Raw genomic sequence first — 18897 nt, 5'->3', positions numbered from 1 at the left:
TTCACATATGAATCTTAACACAACTCTGAGCAACACCGCACCAACCCTAGGTCTGAGCCATGTGCCTTTTTACATATGTGTGGGTGGTACTGTACGCGGTCTCACATTAACCCTGTACATACCAGACCCTTATACTACACAGAGGCTGAGCTAAGACCCAGAGATAAGAGTTTAAATCCCACTGAAGCAGCCGGGGAATGTAATTTAATAAACCTGGCATTAAAAAGGTCGCGTCAGTAATGATGATCATTAAAATATCATCAATAGTTGTAAAAACCCACCTGGTTCACTCAACTCCTTTAGGGAAGGAAACCTCCCATCCTTACCTGGTCTGCAGGTGACTCCAGACCCACAGCAATGTGGCTGCCTCTGACCTGCCCTCAGAAATGCCTAGGAGATGTTCACCTGCACCAAGGGCAGTTAGGGATGGGTGTTAAATGCTGCTCTTGCTAAAAATGCTCACGTCCTGTTAATAAATAAAAATAAGCAGCTATGTGCCTTCGAACCATAGAAAAGTTACAGTAAATCGGCCATCTTATCCATGCCAGCCCGAAGACACCCAGGTGCCCTTTCTAATCCCACCTTCCTGCACCCGGCCCATAGCCCTGTAGCTTACAGCACTTAAGGTGCAGATCCAGGTACTTGTAAAAGAGTTTATGGACTCTGCCTCCACCACCAACTCAGACAGCGAATTCCTCTGCGTAAAACAGTTTTCCTCATGTCCCCTCTACCCCTACTGCCATTTATCCTGAATCTATGTCCTCGGTTCTCGAATTCTCCACCAAGGGAAACAATTTTATCTTGTCCACTCGATCTCTGTCCCTCATAATTTTGTACACCTTTATCAAATTACCCCTCAGCCTTCCAAAGAAAATAACTCCAACCTATCCAATCTCTCCTCATAGCTACAGCGCAGAATGTGGGAGCAAATGTGGGCTGGAGTGTTTCACACAGCAGTCGTGTTGTTTCTTTCTCCCGACTGACACTGCTGCCATTGTTTATCCCAGGGCGATTGTCAGTGTGAGATCAGTGTGCAGGGCAGGACTGGCAGAGGCCGGGGTGTGAGTTGCTATGGGGGAAGAATTCAGGCACGGCTGAGTCTCTGCAGAGGAAGCTCATTGTTCTCTATCTGCTATCCGTGTCACAGTCACATGTACTATCCAGCACCTATTGGAAACTACTGTGTACAGACCCCCTCCTGTCAGGGACAGGAGGACAGTAAGGAGTCTAACAACACCAGGTTAAAGTCCAACAGGTTTATTTGGTAGCAAACGCCATTAGCAAACCATTTAACCTGGTGTTGTTAGACTCCTTACTGTGTTTACCCCAGTCCAACGGCAGCATCTCCACATCGGGACAGGAGGACACAGACAAGTCACTCAAAGAATGTCACATTATCAGATGTTTTTGTGTTAACAAATGTTTGGTGACAGTATCCTATAAAGGTGAAGTGCAAAGGTCACTGTTGGGTATTGTGGAGTTTTTCCCTCTGAGATGTTCAGACACCTCGTGCTTGCTATATGAGACCTCAGAGATGGTATGACACAGATTTACTAGAACAATTCATACAATCTCTCTATTCTACTGTCAGGAAAGATTGGACAGGCTGGGGAGCCTTTCTCTGGAAAACCCAACATGAAGGTTATTACTTAATTTAAAAAAAGGAATCACAGAATCCTGCAGTGCAGAAGAGGCCCTTCGGGCCATCGAGTCTGCACCGTTGCATGAAAGGCCCTGACCTGCCCACCTAACCCCACTTGCCAGCACTTGGTCCATAGCCTTGAATGTTATGTACTTTTTAAAGGATGTGAGGCATCCCACCTCCACCACCTTCCCAGGCAGCGCATTCCAGGCTGTCACCACCCTCTGAGTAAAAGGTTTTTCCTCAAATCCCTCCTAAATCTCCCACCCTTCACTTTTAACTTGGGTCCCACTCATAAGTGACCCTTCAACTAAGGGAAACAGCTACTCCCTATCCATCCAATCTTACAGAAAGGAAATAAAGAGATATTTCCACTTGTGGGAGCGACCAGAATGAGGGGTCATCAATTAAAGATAGTCGCTAATAAATCCTATCAGCACTCCAGGAGAAACCTCTTTCCCCAAGGAGTGGTGAGAATGTGGAACTTGCTGCACAGGGAGTGGTTGAGGTGAATATTATAAATATATTTAAGGGGAAGCTGAATAAACTCAAGAGGGAGGAAGGAATGGAAGGATCTGGGGATAGACTGAGAGGATGCTTATGTGCAGCATAAACACTGACACAGAGCAGTTGGGCCTAAAGGCCTGTTTCTCTGCTGCAATTACTTTGTAAAACAGAATGTGAGATAAGAAGCTCTTCACAAGGCAGCAGTTCCTGTGGAGAGGTCATTACCTCAGGACAGGGTGCACAGCACACCATCCACCCCGGTCACCTTCAGCCCCCCGTCTCTATAACACAGCCCTGACTATATTCCAATCACAGCATCCCTGTGTTACTGGGTGTAGTGGGGTGAGGGGGTTGAGAGGGGATTGGGGCCGGTGGGTGGGGGGGTTCCTGGACTTGCTGTCTGCTGATAACTCGCACATTGAGGGCCAGTGCTGAGAAATTACCAATGTTGTTCATTTCTCTCTCAGGGCTGAACTCCTCAACTCGACGCTCCGCTATTCCGACACCAAGAGACTCAACAACACTTGGCAAAGATAAGCTGCTTTCCCGCGAGCGTTCTCGCACACTGTCCAACAAGAAACCAACTGGTCCAGTCGACACTGTAACCCCCACACGACAGGTTCAAACAGCACCAAAATCCAGAGCAGAGTGTGAAGGCACTGACAGAGCCAGTCTGGAGGCCCAGATTAAAGAACTACTGACAGAAGCCAAGGTCAAGGAGTTAGAAATTAGTAAATTAAGGAGTGAACTTAAACGTCAACAGGATAAGCACAAGAAAAATGATCCTGAAGAGTTTCTGGTCTCTCCTGCCAACACCGAGTCACAGCTAATGAAGCTGGAGGAGAAGAACCGGAGTTTTCAGGTGGAGCTGGAGGAGTTGCGGGCTGAGAATGGGATCCTGCAGGAACAGCTCCACACCTTCCAGCAGCTAAGGGAAGGGGCAGAGTCTGTGACTGATGCCAACTCCCTGAGTCTGGAGGTTTCCCTCAATAGTGACCCTAGCAGCAGCCTCCATACCCCATCCTCATTGGACAGCTCCAGGAATCCAGCCGGGGGAACACTCGACATGGCCTCCTTGGCTATCAACGGGGTGCAATCTGCCAGCTCCACCGCAGGCATGAGCAGTGTGACCCCCTCTCCAGATTCAGTGCACTGCGACAGAGTTTTTAACCCCTTCTCCATTAGCAGGAATGGTTTCAAAGCCAACACTAACTCCTCGGACACGTCCAGAGAGGGAGTCGTGAAGAACACCAGCTTAGTGTCAGCAGCTTCACTGGCTGAGAAGATTCAGCAGATGGAGGAGAACCAGCATTCCACCACCGAGGAACTGCAGGCAACGCTGCAGGAACTGTCCGACCAGCAACAAGTCGTTCAGGAGCTGACAGCTGAGAACGAGAAACTGGCAGAAGAGAAAAATATCCTGGAGAGCTCCTTCCAGCAGCAACTGGAGAGGCTGCAGCAACTGGTCAGAGAGAAGGAGCGCCTGGTGTCAGTTCTACAGGATGGTCAGAGTGTGAAGAGGGGCTCGGAGCTGGGGGACAGTACAGAGCCTGATCAGGAGAAGTTACTCAAGCTGCAACAGGCAGACAGTCATTGCTGGGATCCGGAGAAGGAGCAGCAGACAGGAACTGCTGTCCTTGTGCAAAGTCTGAGAGAAGAGGTCAGCAGTCTTCAGAGGCTGCTGGAGGCAGAACGAGAGCGGAACGCTTCAAACACAGAGACACTGGCCAACAGTGAGCTGGGGAACCAGCTGGAACAGCAGAAGCTGAACCTGGGGGAGTGTGCCAGGGAAAGCTGTGAGCTCCAGGAGCTTCTCCGGGTAACACAATCTGAGAAAGAGCAATTGGAAATGGAGTGCTCAGCACTGAGGGAGACATCCCTACAGGCAACCAACGAAATCACTCGGCTGCACAGCCTCCTTGTCAAGGTGAGCACACTGGGCTGGAGTATTTTGCTGTGGGAGTGGGCAGATTCCTGGAGACTCTGGGGTTTTGGGGAGGAGGGGGGAGGGGGAGATAAAATGCATTTTCTGTGTGCACAACATTGAACAAAGAACAAAGAAAATTACAGCACAGGAACAGGCCCTTCGGCCCTCCAAGCCTGCACCGACCAATGCTGACCATTGCAGCAACAGTGAACATATGCAACGATGCAGGAGCACCCACTGTACCTGCAGCAATGCAGCTGTCCCTGTGCACAACACTCCATGGCTGCAGCAATGCAGCAGCATCCCATGCAAGAGGGAATCATAGAATCTTCACAGTGCAGAAGGAGGCCATTCGGCCCATCGAGCCTGACAACAATCCCACCCAGGCCCTATCCCCATAACCCTACATATTTACCCTAGCTAGTCCCCTGACACTAAGGGGCAATTTTTAGCATGGCCAATCCACCTAACCCGCACATCTTCAGACTGCGGGAGGAAACCAGAGCACCCGGAGGAAACCCACGCAGACACCGGGAGAACATGCAAACTCCACACAGACAGTTCACAGAATCCTGCAGTGCAGAAGAAGCCCTTCGGCCCATCGAGTCTGCACCGATGCATGAAATGCCCTGACCTGCCCACCTAATCCCACTTGCCAGCACTTGGCCCATAGCCTTGAATGTGATGGCGCGCCAAGTACTCATCCAGATACTTTTTAAAGGATGTGAGGCATCCCGCCTCCACCACCCTCCCAGGCAGCGCATTCCAGACCGTCACCACCCTCTGAGTAAAAAGGTTTTTCCTCAAATCCCCCCTAAACCTCCCACCCCTCACTTTTAACTTGTGTTTCCTCGTAACTGACCCTTCAACTAAGTGGAACAGCTGCTCCCTATCCACCCTATCCATGCCCCTCATAATCTTGTACACCTCAATCAGGTCACCCCTCAGTCTTCTCTACTCCAACGAAAACAACCAAGCCTATCCAGCCTCCCTTTATAACTTAAATGTTCCATCCCAGGCAGCATCCTGGTGAATCTCCTCTGCACCCCCTCCAGTGCAATCACATCCTATAATGTGGCGACCAGAACTGCACACAGTACTCCAACTGTGGCCTCACCAAAGTTCTATACAATTCCATCATGACCTCAATTAGCCAAGGCCAGAATTGAACCCATAAGGCGGCAGTGCTAACCACAGTGCCACCCACAGTGCCACTGTGGTGTCTGAACAGTGACAAGAAACTGAAATCCACTGCAGATCCATGTTTTAAAGTTTATTTATTATTGTCACAAATAGGCTTACATTAACACTGCAATGAAGTTCCTGTGAAATTCCCCTCGTTGCCACACTCCAGCGCCTATTCGGGTACACTGAGGGAGAAATTAGCATGGTCAATGCACCCTAACCAGCAGGTCTTTCAGACTGTGGGAGGAAACCGGAGCACCCGGAGGAAACCCATGTATATACGGGGAGAACGTGCAAACTCTGTACAGACAGTGACCCAAGCTGGGAGTTGAACCCGGGTCCTGGCGCTGAGAGGCAGCAGCGTAGCTAACAGCTAACCACTGTGTCAGGAAACAGGCCTTTCAGCCCAACTGATCCATGGTGCCCTCCCAGTGAGTCCCAATTGCCCGTGTTTGGCCCATATCCCTCTAACCCTTTCCCATCCATGTACTTATCCAAATGCTTCTTAAATGTTGCTATTGAACCTGCATCAACCACTTTCTCTGGCAGCTCATTCCATACACACACCACCCTCTGCATGAAGAAGTTGCCCCTCAGGTCCCTTTTAAATCTTTCCCCTCTCACCTTAAACCTACGCCCTCTAGTTTTCAATTACCCTTCCCTGGGAAAAAGACAATGGGGGGAATTTTTCCATCCCACCTACCACAGGAATCGTAGCGGGCGGAGGGGGGTGGGGAGGGGGCGGGGGGCGGTGGTGGGGAACCATGCAAAGGTCCGTTGACCTCGGACAGGATTTTCTGGTTTTGGGGTGAGCGCAGCTGGAAAATCCCGCCCTGAGTGTGATCATCCTATCGATGCCCCTCCTGATTTTATACACCTCAATAAGGTCAATCCTCATTCTCCTACGCTCCAAGGAATAAAGTCCTAGCCTGACCAACCTCTCCCTATAACTCAGGCCCACAAGTCCTGGCAATAGCCTGACAAATCTTCTCTCCAGTTTATCAATGTCTTTCCTATAACAGGGTGACCAAAACTGTGCACAATATTCCAAGTGCAGCCTCACCAACGACTTGTACAACTTTAACATAATGTCCCAACTCCTACACTCAATGCCCTGACTGTTGAAAGCCAGTGTGCTAAACACCTTCTTTACCACTCTGTCTATCTATGGCGCTGCTTTCAATGAACTATGCATTTGTACTCCTAGGTTGTTCAGTTCCTCAACACTCCCCAGAGTCCTACCATTTGCTGTATAAATCCTACCCTGGTTTGACTTTCCAAAATGCAACACCTCACACTGATCTGTATTGAAATCCATTTACCAATCCTTGGCCCACTTCCCTAACTGATCAAGATCCCTCTGTAATTTTTGATAACCTTCTTTTGTCAAATCTAGGAAGCTGGGAACACACGAAGCAAGTGTGGAATACAAGGAAAGTAGAAAGAAACTAAAGCAAGGAATAAGGAGGGCTCAAAGGAGTCACGAAAAAGCCTTAGCCAGCAGGATTAAGGAAAATCCCAAGGCTTTTTATACATATATAAAGAGCAAGAGGTAGCCAGGGAGAGGGTTGGCCACTCAAGGACAAGGGAGGGAATCTATGTGTGGAGCCAGAGGAAATGGGCGAGGTATTAAATGAGTACTTTGTGTCAGTATTCACCAAAGAGAAGGACTTGGTGGATGATGAGTCTGGGAAAGGATGTGTAGATAGTTTGAGTCATGTTGAGATCAAAAAGGAGGTGGTATTGGGGTTCTTGAGAAACATTGAGGTAGACAAGTCCCCAGGGCCTGATGGGATATACCCCAGAATACTGAGAGAGGCAAGACAGGAAATTGCTGGGGCCTTGAGAGAAATCTTTGTATCCTCACTGGCTACAGGGGAGGTCCCAGAGGATTGGAGAATAGCCAATGTTGTTCCTTTGTTTAAGAAGGGGAGCAAGAATAATCCAGGTAATTACAGGCCGGTGAGCCTTACATCAGTGGCAGGGAAATTATTGGAGAGGATTCTTTGAGACAGGATTTATTCCCACTTGGAAATAAGTGGACATATTAGTGAGAGGCAACATGGTTTTGTGAAGGGGAGGTCGTGTCCCACTAACTTGATTGAGTTTTTCGAGGAAGTGACGAAGATGATTGATGAGGGTAGGGCAGTGGATGTTGTCTACATGGACATCAGTAAGGCCTTTAACAAGGTCCCTCATGGCAGGCTGGTGCAGAAGGTGAAGTCGCATGGGATCAGAGATGAGCTGGCAAGGTGGATACAAAACTGGCTCGGTCAAGGAAGACAGAGGGTAGCAGTGGAAGGGTGCATTTCTGAATGGAGGGCTGTGACAAGTGGTGTTCCTCAGGGATCAGTGCTGGGACCTTTGCTGTTTGTAATATATCAAGAACAAAAGAACAAAGAACAGTACAGCACAGGAAACAGGCCCTTCGGCCCTCCAAGCCTGTGCCGCTCATTAGTCCAACGAGGCCATTCGTTTGTATCCCTCCATTCCCAGACTGCTCATGTGACTATCCAGGTAAGTCTTAAACGATGCCAGCGTGTCTGCCTCCACCACCCTACTTGGCAGCGCGTTCCAGGCCCCCACCACTCTCTGTGTAAAAAACGTCCCTCTGATATCTGAGTTATACCTCGCCCCTCTCACCTTGAGCCCGTGACCCCTCGTGATTGTCACCTCCGACTTGGGAAAAAGCTTCCCACTGTTCATCCTGTCTATACCCTTCATAATTTTGTACACCTCTATTAGGTCTCCCCTCATTCTCCGTCTTTCCAAGGAGAACAAGCCCAGTTTACCCAATCTCTCCTCATAGCTAAGAACCTCCATACCAGGCAACATCCTGGTAAACCTTCTCTGCACTCTCTCTAAAGCTTCCACATCCTCCTGGTAGTGCGGCGACCAGAACTGGACGCAGTATTCCAAACGTATAGCGTTCTATACAGCTGCGACATCGGACTCCAGCTTTTATACTCTATACCCCGTCCTATAAAGGCAAGCATACCATATGTCTTCTTCACCACCTTCTCCACCTGTGTTGCCACCTTCAAGGATTTATGGACTTGCACACCAAGGTCCCTCTGTGTTTCTATACTCTTGGTGGCTCTGCCATTTATTGTATAACTCCCCCCTACATTAGTTCTTCCAAAATGCATCACTTCGCATTTATCTGGATTAAATTCCATCTGCCATTTCTCCACCCAATTTTCCAGCCTATCTATATCCTGCTGTATTGTCCGACAATGTTCATCGCTATCCGCAAGTCCAGTCATCTTCGTGTGATCCACAAACTTGCTGATAACACCAGTTACACCTTCTTCCAAATCATTTATATATATCACAAATAGCAGAGGTCCCAGTACAGAGCCCTGCGGAACACCACTGGTCACAGACCTCCAGCTGGAAAAAGACCCTTCGACTGTTACCCTCTGTCTCCTGTGGCCAAGCCAGTTTTCTACCCATCTAGCCACCTCTCCTTGTATCCCATGAGCCTTAACCTTCTTAACCAAACTGCCATGAGGGACTTTGTCAAATGCCTTACTGAAATCCATATAGATGACATCCACGGCCCTTCCTTCGTCAACCGTTTTTGTCACTTCCTCAAAAAACTCCACCAAATTTGTTAGGCACGACCTCCCTCTTACAAAACATAGAACATAGAACAGTACAGCACAGAACAGGCCCTTCGGCCCACGATGTTGTGCCGAGCTTTATCTGAAACCAAGATCAAGCTATCCCACTCCCTATCATCCTGGTGTGCTCCATGTGCCTATTCAATAACCGCTTAAATGTTCCTAAAGTGTCTGACTCCACTATCACTGCAGGCAGTCCATTCCACACCCCAACCACTCTCTGCGTAAAGAACCTACCTCTGATATCCTTCCTATATCTCCCACCACGAACCCTATAGTTATGCCCCCTTGTAATAGCTCCATCCACCCGAGGAAATAGTCTTTGAATGTTCACTCTATCTATCCCCTTCATCATTTTATAAACCTCTATTAAGTCTCCCCTCAGTCTCCTCCGCTCCAGAGAGAACAGCCCTAGCTCCCTCAACCTTTCCTCATAAGACCTACCCTCCAAACCAGGCAGCATCCTGGTAAATCTCCTCTGCACTCCTTCCAGCGCTTCCACATCCTTCTTATAGTGAGGTGTCTGTCACTAATGAGATTGTTCCGTTCTCAATGCACACACATCCTGTCTCTAAGAATCCTCTCCAACAACTTCCCTCCCACGGACATCAAGCACATTGGCCTATAATTTCCCGGGTTATCCCTGCTACCCTTCTTAAATAACGGGACCACATTCGCTATCCTCCAATTCTCAGGGACCTCACCTGTGTCCAATGAAGAGACAAAGATTTCCGTCAGAGGCCCAGCAATTACATCTCTTGTCTCCCTGAGCAGTCTAGGATAGATGCCATCAGGCCCTGGGGATTTGTCAGTTTTAATGTTACCTAAAAACCCTAAAACCTTGTAATGGAGATTCTATCTAACGGGTCAACATCTCCCTCTGAGACACTCCCAGTCAACAAGTCCCTCTCCTTTGTGAATCCCGATGCAAAGTATTCATTTAGGATCTCCCCTATTCCCTTGGGTTCTAAGCATAATTCCCCTCCTTTGTCCCTGAGAGGTCTGACTTTTTCCCTGACAACTCTTTTGTTCCTAACATATCAGTAAAATGCCGTAGGATTCTCCTTAATCTTGTCTGCCAAGAACATTTCGTGATCTCTTTTTGCCCTTCTAACTCCCCGTTTGAGTTCTTTCCTACTCTCTCTGTATTCCTCCAGAGCTCCATCTGATTTCAGTTGGCTGGACCTAACGTACGCCTCTCTTTTCTTTTTGATCAGATCCTCAATTTCCCAGGTTATCCACGGCTCTCGAATCCTACCTTTCCTATCCTTCCTTTTTACAGGCACATGCCTGTCCTGCAGCCTTATCAACTGTTCCTTAAAAGACTCCCACATGCCAGACGTGGACTTACCCCCGAACAGCCTCTCCCAATCAACGGCCACCAATTCCTGCCTAATCCGGCTATAGTTAGCCTTCCCCCAATTTAGCACCCTACCCTTAGGACAACACTCGTCCTTGTCCATTACTATCCTAAAGTTAACAGAGTTGTGGTCACTATTTGCCACATGTTCCCCTACTGAAGCCCATATATAAATGATTTGGAGGAAAATGTAACTGGATTGATTAGTAAGTTTGCGGACGACAGAAAGGTTGGTGGATTTGCGGATAGCGATGAGGACCATCAGAGGATACAGCAGGATATAGATCAGTTGGAGACTTGGGCGGAGAGATGGCAGATGGAGTTTAATCCGGACAAATGTGAGGTAATACATTTTGGAAGGTCTAATGCAGATAGGAAATATACAGTAAATGGCAGAACCCTTAAGAGTATTGATGGCAAAGGGATCTGGGTGTACAGGTACACAGGTCACTGAAAGTGGCAACGCAGGAGGAGAAGGTAGTCAAGAAGGCATACGGCATGCTTGCCTTCATCAGCCGGGACATTGAGTTTAAAAATTGGCAAGTCATGCTGCAGCTTTATAGAACCTTAGTGAGGCCGCACTTGGAATATAGTGTTCAATTCTGGTCGCCACACTACCAGAAGGATGTGGAGGCTTTCGAGAGGGTACAGAAAAGATTTACCAGGATGTTGCTTGATATGGGGGGCATCAGCTATGAGGAGAGGTTGGAGAAACTTGTTCTCACTGGAGCGACGGAGGTTGAGGGGCGACCTGATAGAAGTCTACAAGATTATGAGGGGCATGGACAGAGTGGCTAGTCAGAAACTTTTTCCCAGAGTGGAAGAGTCAATTACTAGGGGGCATAGGTTTAAGGTGCGAGGGGCAAGGTTTAAAGGAGATGTACGAGGCAGATTTTTTACACAGAGAGCTGTGGGTGCCTGGAACTCGTTGCCGGGGGAGGTAGTGGAAGCAGATAAGATAGTGACTTTTTATGGGCGTCTTGACAAATACATGAATAGGATGGGAAGCGAGGGATATGGTCCCCGGAAGGGTTGGGGGTTTTAGTTAAGTTGGGCAGCACGGTCGGTGCCGAAGGGCCGGTTCCTGTGCTGTAATTTTCTTTGTTCTTTGTTCTTTGCAATCAATGATACCTCCTAATTTTGTATTATCCACAAACTTACTGACCATGCCTTGTACATTCACATCCAAATCATTTATATAAATAACGAATAACAAGGGTCCCAACACCAACCCCTGAGGCACACCACTAGTCACAGGCCTCCAGTCCGAGAAACAACCTTCAACCATCACCCTTTGCTTCCTACCATCGAGTCACTTTTGAATCCAATTGCTGGGATACAGTTCCTGAAGGTGCTGACTCTCACTGGGATACAGTTCCTGAGGGTGCTGACTCTCACTGGGATACAGTTCCTGAAGGTGCTGACTCTCACTGGGATACAGTTCCTGAAGGTGCTGACTCTCACTGGGATACAGTTCCTGAAGGTGCTGACTCTCACTGGGATACAGTTCCTGAAGGTGCTGACTCTCACTGGGATACAGTTCCTGAAGGTGCTGACTCTCACTGGGATACAGTTCCTGAAGGTGCTGACTCTCACTGCAGGACAGTTCCTGAAGGTGCTGACTCTCACTGGGATACAGTTCCTGAAGATGCTGACTCTCACTGGGGGACAGTTCCTGAAGGTGCTGACTCTCACTGGGACACAGTTCCTGAAGGTGCTGACACTGACTGGGATACAGTTCCTGAAGGTGCTGATTCTCACTGGGGGACAGTTCCTGAAGGTGCTGACTCTCACTGGGGGACAGTTCCTGAAGGTGCTGACTCTCACTGGGACACAGTTCCTGAAGGTGCTGACACTGACTGGGATACAGTTCCTGAAGGTGCTGATTCTCACTGGGATACAGTTCCTGAAGGTGCTGACTCTCAGTGGGATACAGTTCCTGAAGGTGCTGACTCTCACTGGGGGACAGTTCCTGAAGGTGCTGGATCTCACTGGGATACAGTTCCTGAAGGCGCTGACTCTCACTGGGGGACAGTTCCTGAAGGTGCTGACTCTCAGTGGGATACAGTTCCTGAAGGTGCTGACTCTCACTGGGATACAGTTCCTGAAGGTGCTGACTCTCACTGGGATACAGTTCCTGAAGGTGCTGGATCTCACTGGGATACAGTTCCTGAAGGTGCTGACTCTCACTGGGATACAGTTCCTGAAGGTGCTGACTCTCACTGGGATACAGTTCCTGAAGGTGCTGGATCTCACTGGGATACAGTTCCTGAAGGTGCTGACTCTCACTGGGGGACAGTTCCTGAAGGTGCTGACTCTCACTGGGATACAGTTCCTGAAGGTGCTGACTCTCAGTGGGATACAGTTCCTGAAGGTGCTGACACTCACTGGGATACAGTTCCTGAAGGTGCTGACTCTCACTGGGATACAGTTCCTGAAGGTGCAGACTCTCACTGGGATACAGTTCCTGAAGGTGCTGACTCTCACTGGGATACAGTCCCTGAAGGTGCAGACTCTCACTGGGATACAGTTCCTGAAGGTGCTGACTCTCAGTGGGATACAGTTCCTGAAGGTGCTGACACTCACTGGGATACAGTTCCTGAAGGTGCTGACTCTCACTGGGATACAGTTCCTGAAGGTGCAGACTCTCACTGGGATACAGTTCCTGAAGGTGCTGACTCTCACTGGGATACAGTTCCTGAAGGTGCAGACTCTCACTGGGATACAGTTCCTGAAGGTGCTGACTCTCACTGGGATACAGTCCCTGAAGGTGCTGACTGTTGGAGACAGCTCCCTGCCTCTAACAAAATTTTCTGACATTTGAAATACATATTTTAAGGTTCAAAGAAAAGTCACAGAAAATCGCAAGGTGACACAATCCGACAGCCAAGGTTCTGATCTGCAACCAACGTAGACATTGAGCTTTCAGTGAGCTGGCCTGCTATTTCCATATTCAGCACTTGTGAAGCTGAATGTGTCTTTATAAAAAATGCCATCTTTGACCATCCATGAGCAATGTTTTCACTCGGTTTAGAATAAACCATTGGACCACAGTAGGGGTAGTTTAGAATAAACCATTGGACCACAGTAGGGGTAGTTTAGTCCGGTGGTGGTGCAGTGACCTGACTGAGGACAGCTCTGATTCCAGGTACAACATGGGCTGCAAGTGTCTGAGAGCGAGGGTGAGAGACAGCCTGAGGAGCCGGTGCAATTGGCACACACATTACAGCAAGAGACAAGTGACAACGAATCAGAGATCATGCAGATGAAGGACACCATCTTTGAGCTGCAGGACCAGGTGGAGCAGCATCGAGTGGTCACACTGCACAACAACAGGACCATCCTGGAGCTGGAGGGTAAGCCCCGAGTTCATCACCAGGGTCGGCGCGGAGGCGAGAGGGGTCTTCAACTGCATCCCCAACAACAACATAGCTCTGTATGACCCCGCACCCTGCCCACCAGCACCCTGAAATCCACATCCTGCACCCAACCCCTACCTCACACACCCACCTCACACCCCCCTTACACCCCATCTCAAACCCCCACCTCACCCCCCCCACACCCCCCCTTACACCCCACCCCAAACCCCCACCTCAACCCCCCCACACACCCCCCTTACACCCCATCTCAAACCCCCACCTCACCCCCCCCACACACCCCCCTTACACCCCATCTCAAACCCCCACCTCACCCCCCCCCCCACAGCCCCCCCTTACACCCCACCCCAACTCCCACCTCAACCCCCCACCTCTCAGCCAATCTCACCTCCACAGCTCGCCCCTGCCATCAGTCCCCAACGTGCCAAACACTCATTTGCCAACCCCACACCTGCCAACCTGGAATGTTTATTGCAATTTGTACAAAGCATGGCACGTTGGCACAGTGGTTAGCACTGCCGTCTCACAGCGCCAGAGACTCGGGTTCGATTCCTGACTTGGGTCACTGTCTGTGTGGAGTTTGCACGTTCTCCCCGTGTCTGTGTGGGTTTCCTCCGGGTGCTCCGCTTTCCTCCCACAGTCTGAAAGATGTGCTGGTTAGGAGCATTGGCCATGCTAAATTCTCCCTCGGTGTACCCGAACAGGCACTGGAGTGTGGCGACTGGGAGATTTTCACAGTAACTTCATTGCAGTGTTAATGTAAATTTACTTGTGACTAAAAAATAAACTTTAAACTTTTAAAAAGCTTAACTGGACGAGCCATATCAATACTGTGTTCTCAAGAGCAGGTCAGAGGCTGGGAATCGTGCGGCGAGTAACTCACCTCCTGACCCCTCGAAGACTGTCCACCATCTACAAGTCAGGAGTGTGATGGAATACTCTCCACTTGTCTGGATGGGAGCAGCTCCAACAACACTCAAGAAGCTCGACACCATCCAGGACAAAGTAGCCCCGCTTGATTGGCACCCCTTCCACAAACATTCAATCCCTCCACAGTGGCAGCCGTGTGTACCTCTGGAAGTTACATTGCAGCAACTTGCCAAGGCTCATTCAACAGTACCTTCCACATCCGTAACCTCTACCTTCTAGAAGGACAAGGGCAGCAGATACATGGGAACACCACCACCTGGAAGTTCCCTTCCAAGCCACTCACCCTCCTGACTTGTAATATATTGCCAGCTCGCCACCACCTTCTCAAAGGCAACTAGGGAGGGCAATAAAAGCTGGCTTAGCCAGCTCGTGGCTTGTGCTACCAAATAAACCTGTTGGACTTTAACCTGGTGTTGTGAGACTTCTTACTGTGTTAGCCAGCGATGCCCACATCCTGTGAAAGAATAAAAAGAATCCCAGTTTCTGTATTGGACCTCCTGCACCATCGTGAATTTCCCACATCCCAGGAGGAAAAGACAGTGAAATGGGGAAATAAGAATCCTAGCGCAAATGTTTTTTTCCTTCTAGGACTCTTGTTTCTACTGTCGCACCATTCCAAACATTTATCAGTCTTTGAGAAAATAACTTCTATCTAAGATCTGATTTAAATTTAACCTTTGTTAATTTAAAATGTTATTTTCTTGTTATAATGCTCTTCTGGGTAATATTCTTGCTTCACCTTCTCTCTGCCCCAATCCTGAACTTTTCTAACCTTTCCTTCAAGATCATCGCATTGTAGTTTGTAATTGATCTTGTTGCCCTTCTCTGCAGAAGTGAAGTTTGCTCATTCCATTGTTGCTGCTATTTGAACCTACAGTTCTGGCTGTATCCCGATATTCCAGTGCTACTATTTCTTCTCCGTACCGTCCTGACATTGAATGTGACAGACAGGCAGTCACTGCCAATTCCTTCTCTATCTTCCAATCTTCATTTTATTGCTATTGTTCCATGCCTGCAATGCTGATTCCAATATACAATATTTGGTTTACTGTTCAAATTTAATTTCCTAAGAAATTCCTTCTCTTCCTATTGTCCATAAATTAAAGGAATTTGCATATTGCTTCTATGTCCAGATCAGAAACTCAAGTTGGCATTTCAAATAGGAAAGTTTGCAATGTGTTTAGACTGTGCGTTGTACTGGCAGCTCCACGCCAGCTCCTGGTTGGACAAAGATGGATTAATTCATTGATTAATTCCTCTCTCTTCAGCTAAAGTGATGACTTTAGAACAGCGGAAACTGGAACTGGAGAGGCAGCTCAAGATGTCCAACAAAAAGATGAAGGTCAGTAAAATTGTCCTGCGTTAAAGCAGCATCTCGGCATCACCTAGTGTCCCAGCCTGCTATATTTGATTTTGATTTGATTTGATTTGATATATTAATGTCACAAGTATTAACATACAGTGAAAAATATTGTTTCTTGCACACTATACAGACAAAGCATACCGTTCATAGAGAAGGAAAGGAGAGAGTGCAGAATGTAGTGTTACAGCCATAGCTAGGGTTTAGAGAAAGATCACCTTAATGCAAGGTGGGTCCATTCAAAAGTCTGACAGCAGCAGGGAAGAAGCTGTTCTTGAGTCAGTTGGTACGTGACCTCAGACTTTTGTATCTTTTTCCTGATGGAAGATGGTGGAAGAGAGAATGTCAGGGGTGCATGGGGTCCTTAATTATGCTGGCTGCTTTGCCAAGGCAGCGGGAAGTCTAGACAGAGTCAATGGATGGGAGGCTGGTTTGCGTGATGGATTGGGCTATATTCACGAACTTTTGTAGTTCCTTGTGGTCTTGGGCAGAGCAGGAGCCATACCAAGCTGTGATACAACCAGAAAGAATGCTTTCTATGGTGCATCCGTAGTGTGTTGATGAGAGTTGGTGAGAGTCGTAGCTGACATGCCAAATTTCCTTAGTCGTCTGGGAAAGTAGAGACGTGGGTGGGCTTTCTTAACTATAGTGTCAGCATGGGGGGACCAGGACAGGTTGTTGGTGATCTGGACACCTAAAAACTTGAAGCTCTCGATCCTTTCTACATCTTCCCAGTTGATGTAGACAGGATGATGCGATAGAGTGGATAGGAAGAAATTTCCCTCTTAGTGGAGGGGTCAATAACCAGAGGCCAAAGATTTAAGCAGGAGATTTAGAGGGAATTTAAGGAAAAACCTTTTTGACCCAGAGGGTGGTGGGAATCTGGAACTCTCTGCCTGAGAGAACATAAGAACATAAGAAATAGGAGCAGGAGTAGGCCATCTGGCCCTTCGAGCCTGCCCCGCCATTCAACAAGATCATGGCTGATCTGAAGCGAATCAGTTCCACTTACCCGCCTGCTCCCCATATCCCCTAATTCCCTTATCGATCAGAAAACTATCTACCCGTGATTTAAACATATTCAACGAGGAAGCCTCCACCACTTCAATGGGCAGAGAATTCCAGAGATTCACTACCCTCTGAGAGAAGAAGTTCCCCCTCAACTCTGTTCTGAACCGGCCCCCCCCTTATTTTGAGGCTGTGCCCTCTAGTTCTGGTTTCCTTTCTAAGTGGAAAGAATCTCTCCACCTCTACCCTATCCAGCCCCTTCATTATCTTATATGTCTCTATAAGATCACCCCTCATCCTTCTAAACTCCAACGAGTACAGACCCAATCTGTTTAATCTCTCCTCATAAGCTACACCCCTCATCTCCGGTATCAACCTGGTGAACCTTCTCTGCACTCCCTCCAAGGCCAATATATCCTTTCGCAAATAAGGGGACCAAAACTGCACACAGTACTCCAGTTGCGGCCTCACCAGTGCCTTGTACAATTGCAGCAAGACCTCCCTGCTTTTATATTCTATCCCCCTCGCGATAAAGGCCAACATTCCATTCGCCTTCTTGATCACCTGCTGCACCTGCAGACTGAGTTTTTGCGATTCGTGCACAAGGACCCCCAGGTCCCTCTGCACACTAGCACGATGTAATTTTTCTCCATTTAAATAATATTCCAATTTACTATTATTTCTTCCAAAGTGGATAACCTCACATTTGCTAACGTTATATTCCATCTGCCAGATGCTTCCAGAGAGGGTGGTAGAGGTGGTAGAGGTGGGAATCCTCACAACATTTAAGAAGCATTTATGTGAGAGCTTGAAACATGACAGCATACAATGCTATGGACCAAGTGCTGGAAAATAGGATGAGAATAGACAGGTGCTTGATGGCTGGTGCAGGCACAATGCGCTGAAGGGCCTCTCTCTATGCTGTAAAACTTTTTGGGAGGAGTTTCTGCTGGCATTCAGGCTTTCACCACGTGTCAGATTTGCATTAATTTATCATTTGACAATGTTACATTCAGTTCCAAGGGATTAACCCTGCGGTAAAGTCCCAGGCAATAACCCTGGGGTAAAGTCCCAGGCAATAACCCTGGGGTAAAGTCCCAGGCAATAACCCTGGGGTAAAGTCCCAGGCAATAACCCTGGGGTAAAATCTTGGGCAATCTGATTAACCTGGTCTCCATTCTGGACAGGAGAAGGCTGAGGAATGGCGTCACTTCCAGGCAGATCTGCAGACGGCTGTGGTGGTGGCCAATGACATCAAGTGTGAGGCACAGCAGGAGATCCGCGTCCTCAGGAAGAAAGTGCAGGAGGCAGAGGAGAGGTCTGAGCAGCTGCAGAAAGAACTGGAGATCCTGAAGGGTCACAGGTTAGTCAACTGGAGACACCAGTGAGCTGTCACTCTGCCGCTAACCAGCTGATGCTTGTGGCTAATTGCATTATCGTGAAGCAAGCTAACATCACAGCTGCTGATTCACCCCCTGAGAAAAATAACATCTTCAGCATGAGAGAAGTCGAGTTTGATTTCTCCCCTGCCTCCCCCCATTTCCCCATCCTCCCTTCTCCCCCTCCTCCTGTCCCCACCTCCATGCCCTCTCTTACCCTCCCCCATCTGCCCCTCCTCCCCCTCCCGTCCCCACCTCTGTGCCCTCTCTCTCCCTCCCCCTTCTCCCCTTCCTCATTTGGCCCTTCCTCCACCCCTTGCCCTCCTCCACCCATCGTCCTCCTCCACCCATCGTCCTCCTCCACCCATCGTCCTCCTCCACCCATCGTCCTCCTCCACCCCTCGCCCTCCTCCACCCCTTGCCCTCTTCCCCTCTTTCCCCTGCACGCCTTTTCTCTCCCCCTCTCTCCTCACCTTCTCCTTTTCTATATTATTTCTGGTTTATTTTGAAATCTAACCCACCAGTCGGAGCTCTCTGGCTTTCTGCTGATATCCCTACTCCTGACTGGGACATTTCACCCTCTACACTGGGCCAGG

At 48.7% G+C, this 18897-nt stretch overlaps 1 protein-coding gene across 9 annotated transcripts in view; it reads left to right on the top strand.

Annotated features, from left to right (window-relative positions):
- Positions 1-18897, top strand: part of specc1 (sperm antigen with calponin homology and coiled-coil domains 1) — a 275302-nt gene that overhangs the window by 38574 nt on the left and 217831 nt on the right. For all 9 annotated transcript variants that reach the window (XR_013499063.1, XM_078224557.1, XM_078224561.1 and 6 more), the window contains exons 4-7: positions 2617-4076; positions 13396-13603; positions 15823-15896; positions 18110-18285. Coding sequence is in view for 8 of the 9 variants with exons in the window: in XM_078224557.1 (XP_078080683.1) it covers positions 2617-4076; positions 13396-13603; positions 15823-15896; positions 18110-18285 (1918 nt within the window). In the remaining variant the exon portion in view is untranslated. The remainder of the gene's footprint in view (positions 1-2616; positions 4077-13395; positions 13604-15822; positions 15897-18109; positions 18286-18897) is intronic.

The sequence above is a fragment of the Mustelus asterias genome, chromosome 12, assembly GCF_964213995.1.
Source record: "Mustelus asterias chromosome 12, sMusAst1.hap1.1, whole genome shotgun sequence".
Classification (NCBI taxonomy): domain Eukaryota; kingdom Metazoa; phylum Chordata; class Chondrichthyes; order Carcharhiniformes; family Triakidae; genus Mustelus; species Mustelus asterias.
This window is presented reverse-complemented; position numbering and strand designations above follow the sequence as displayed.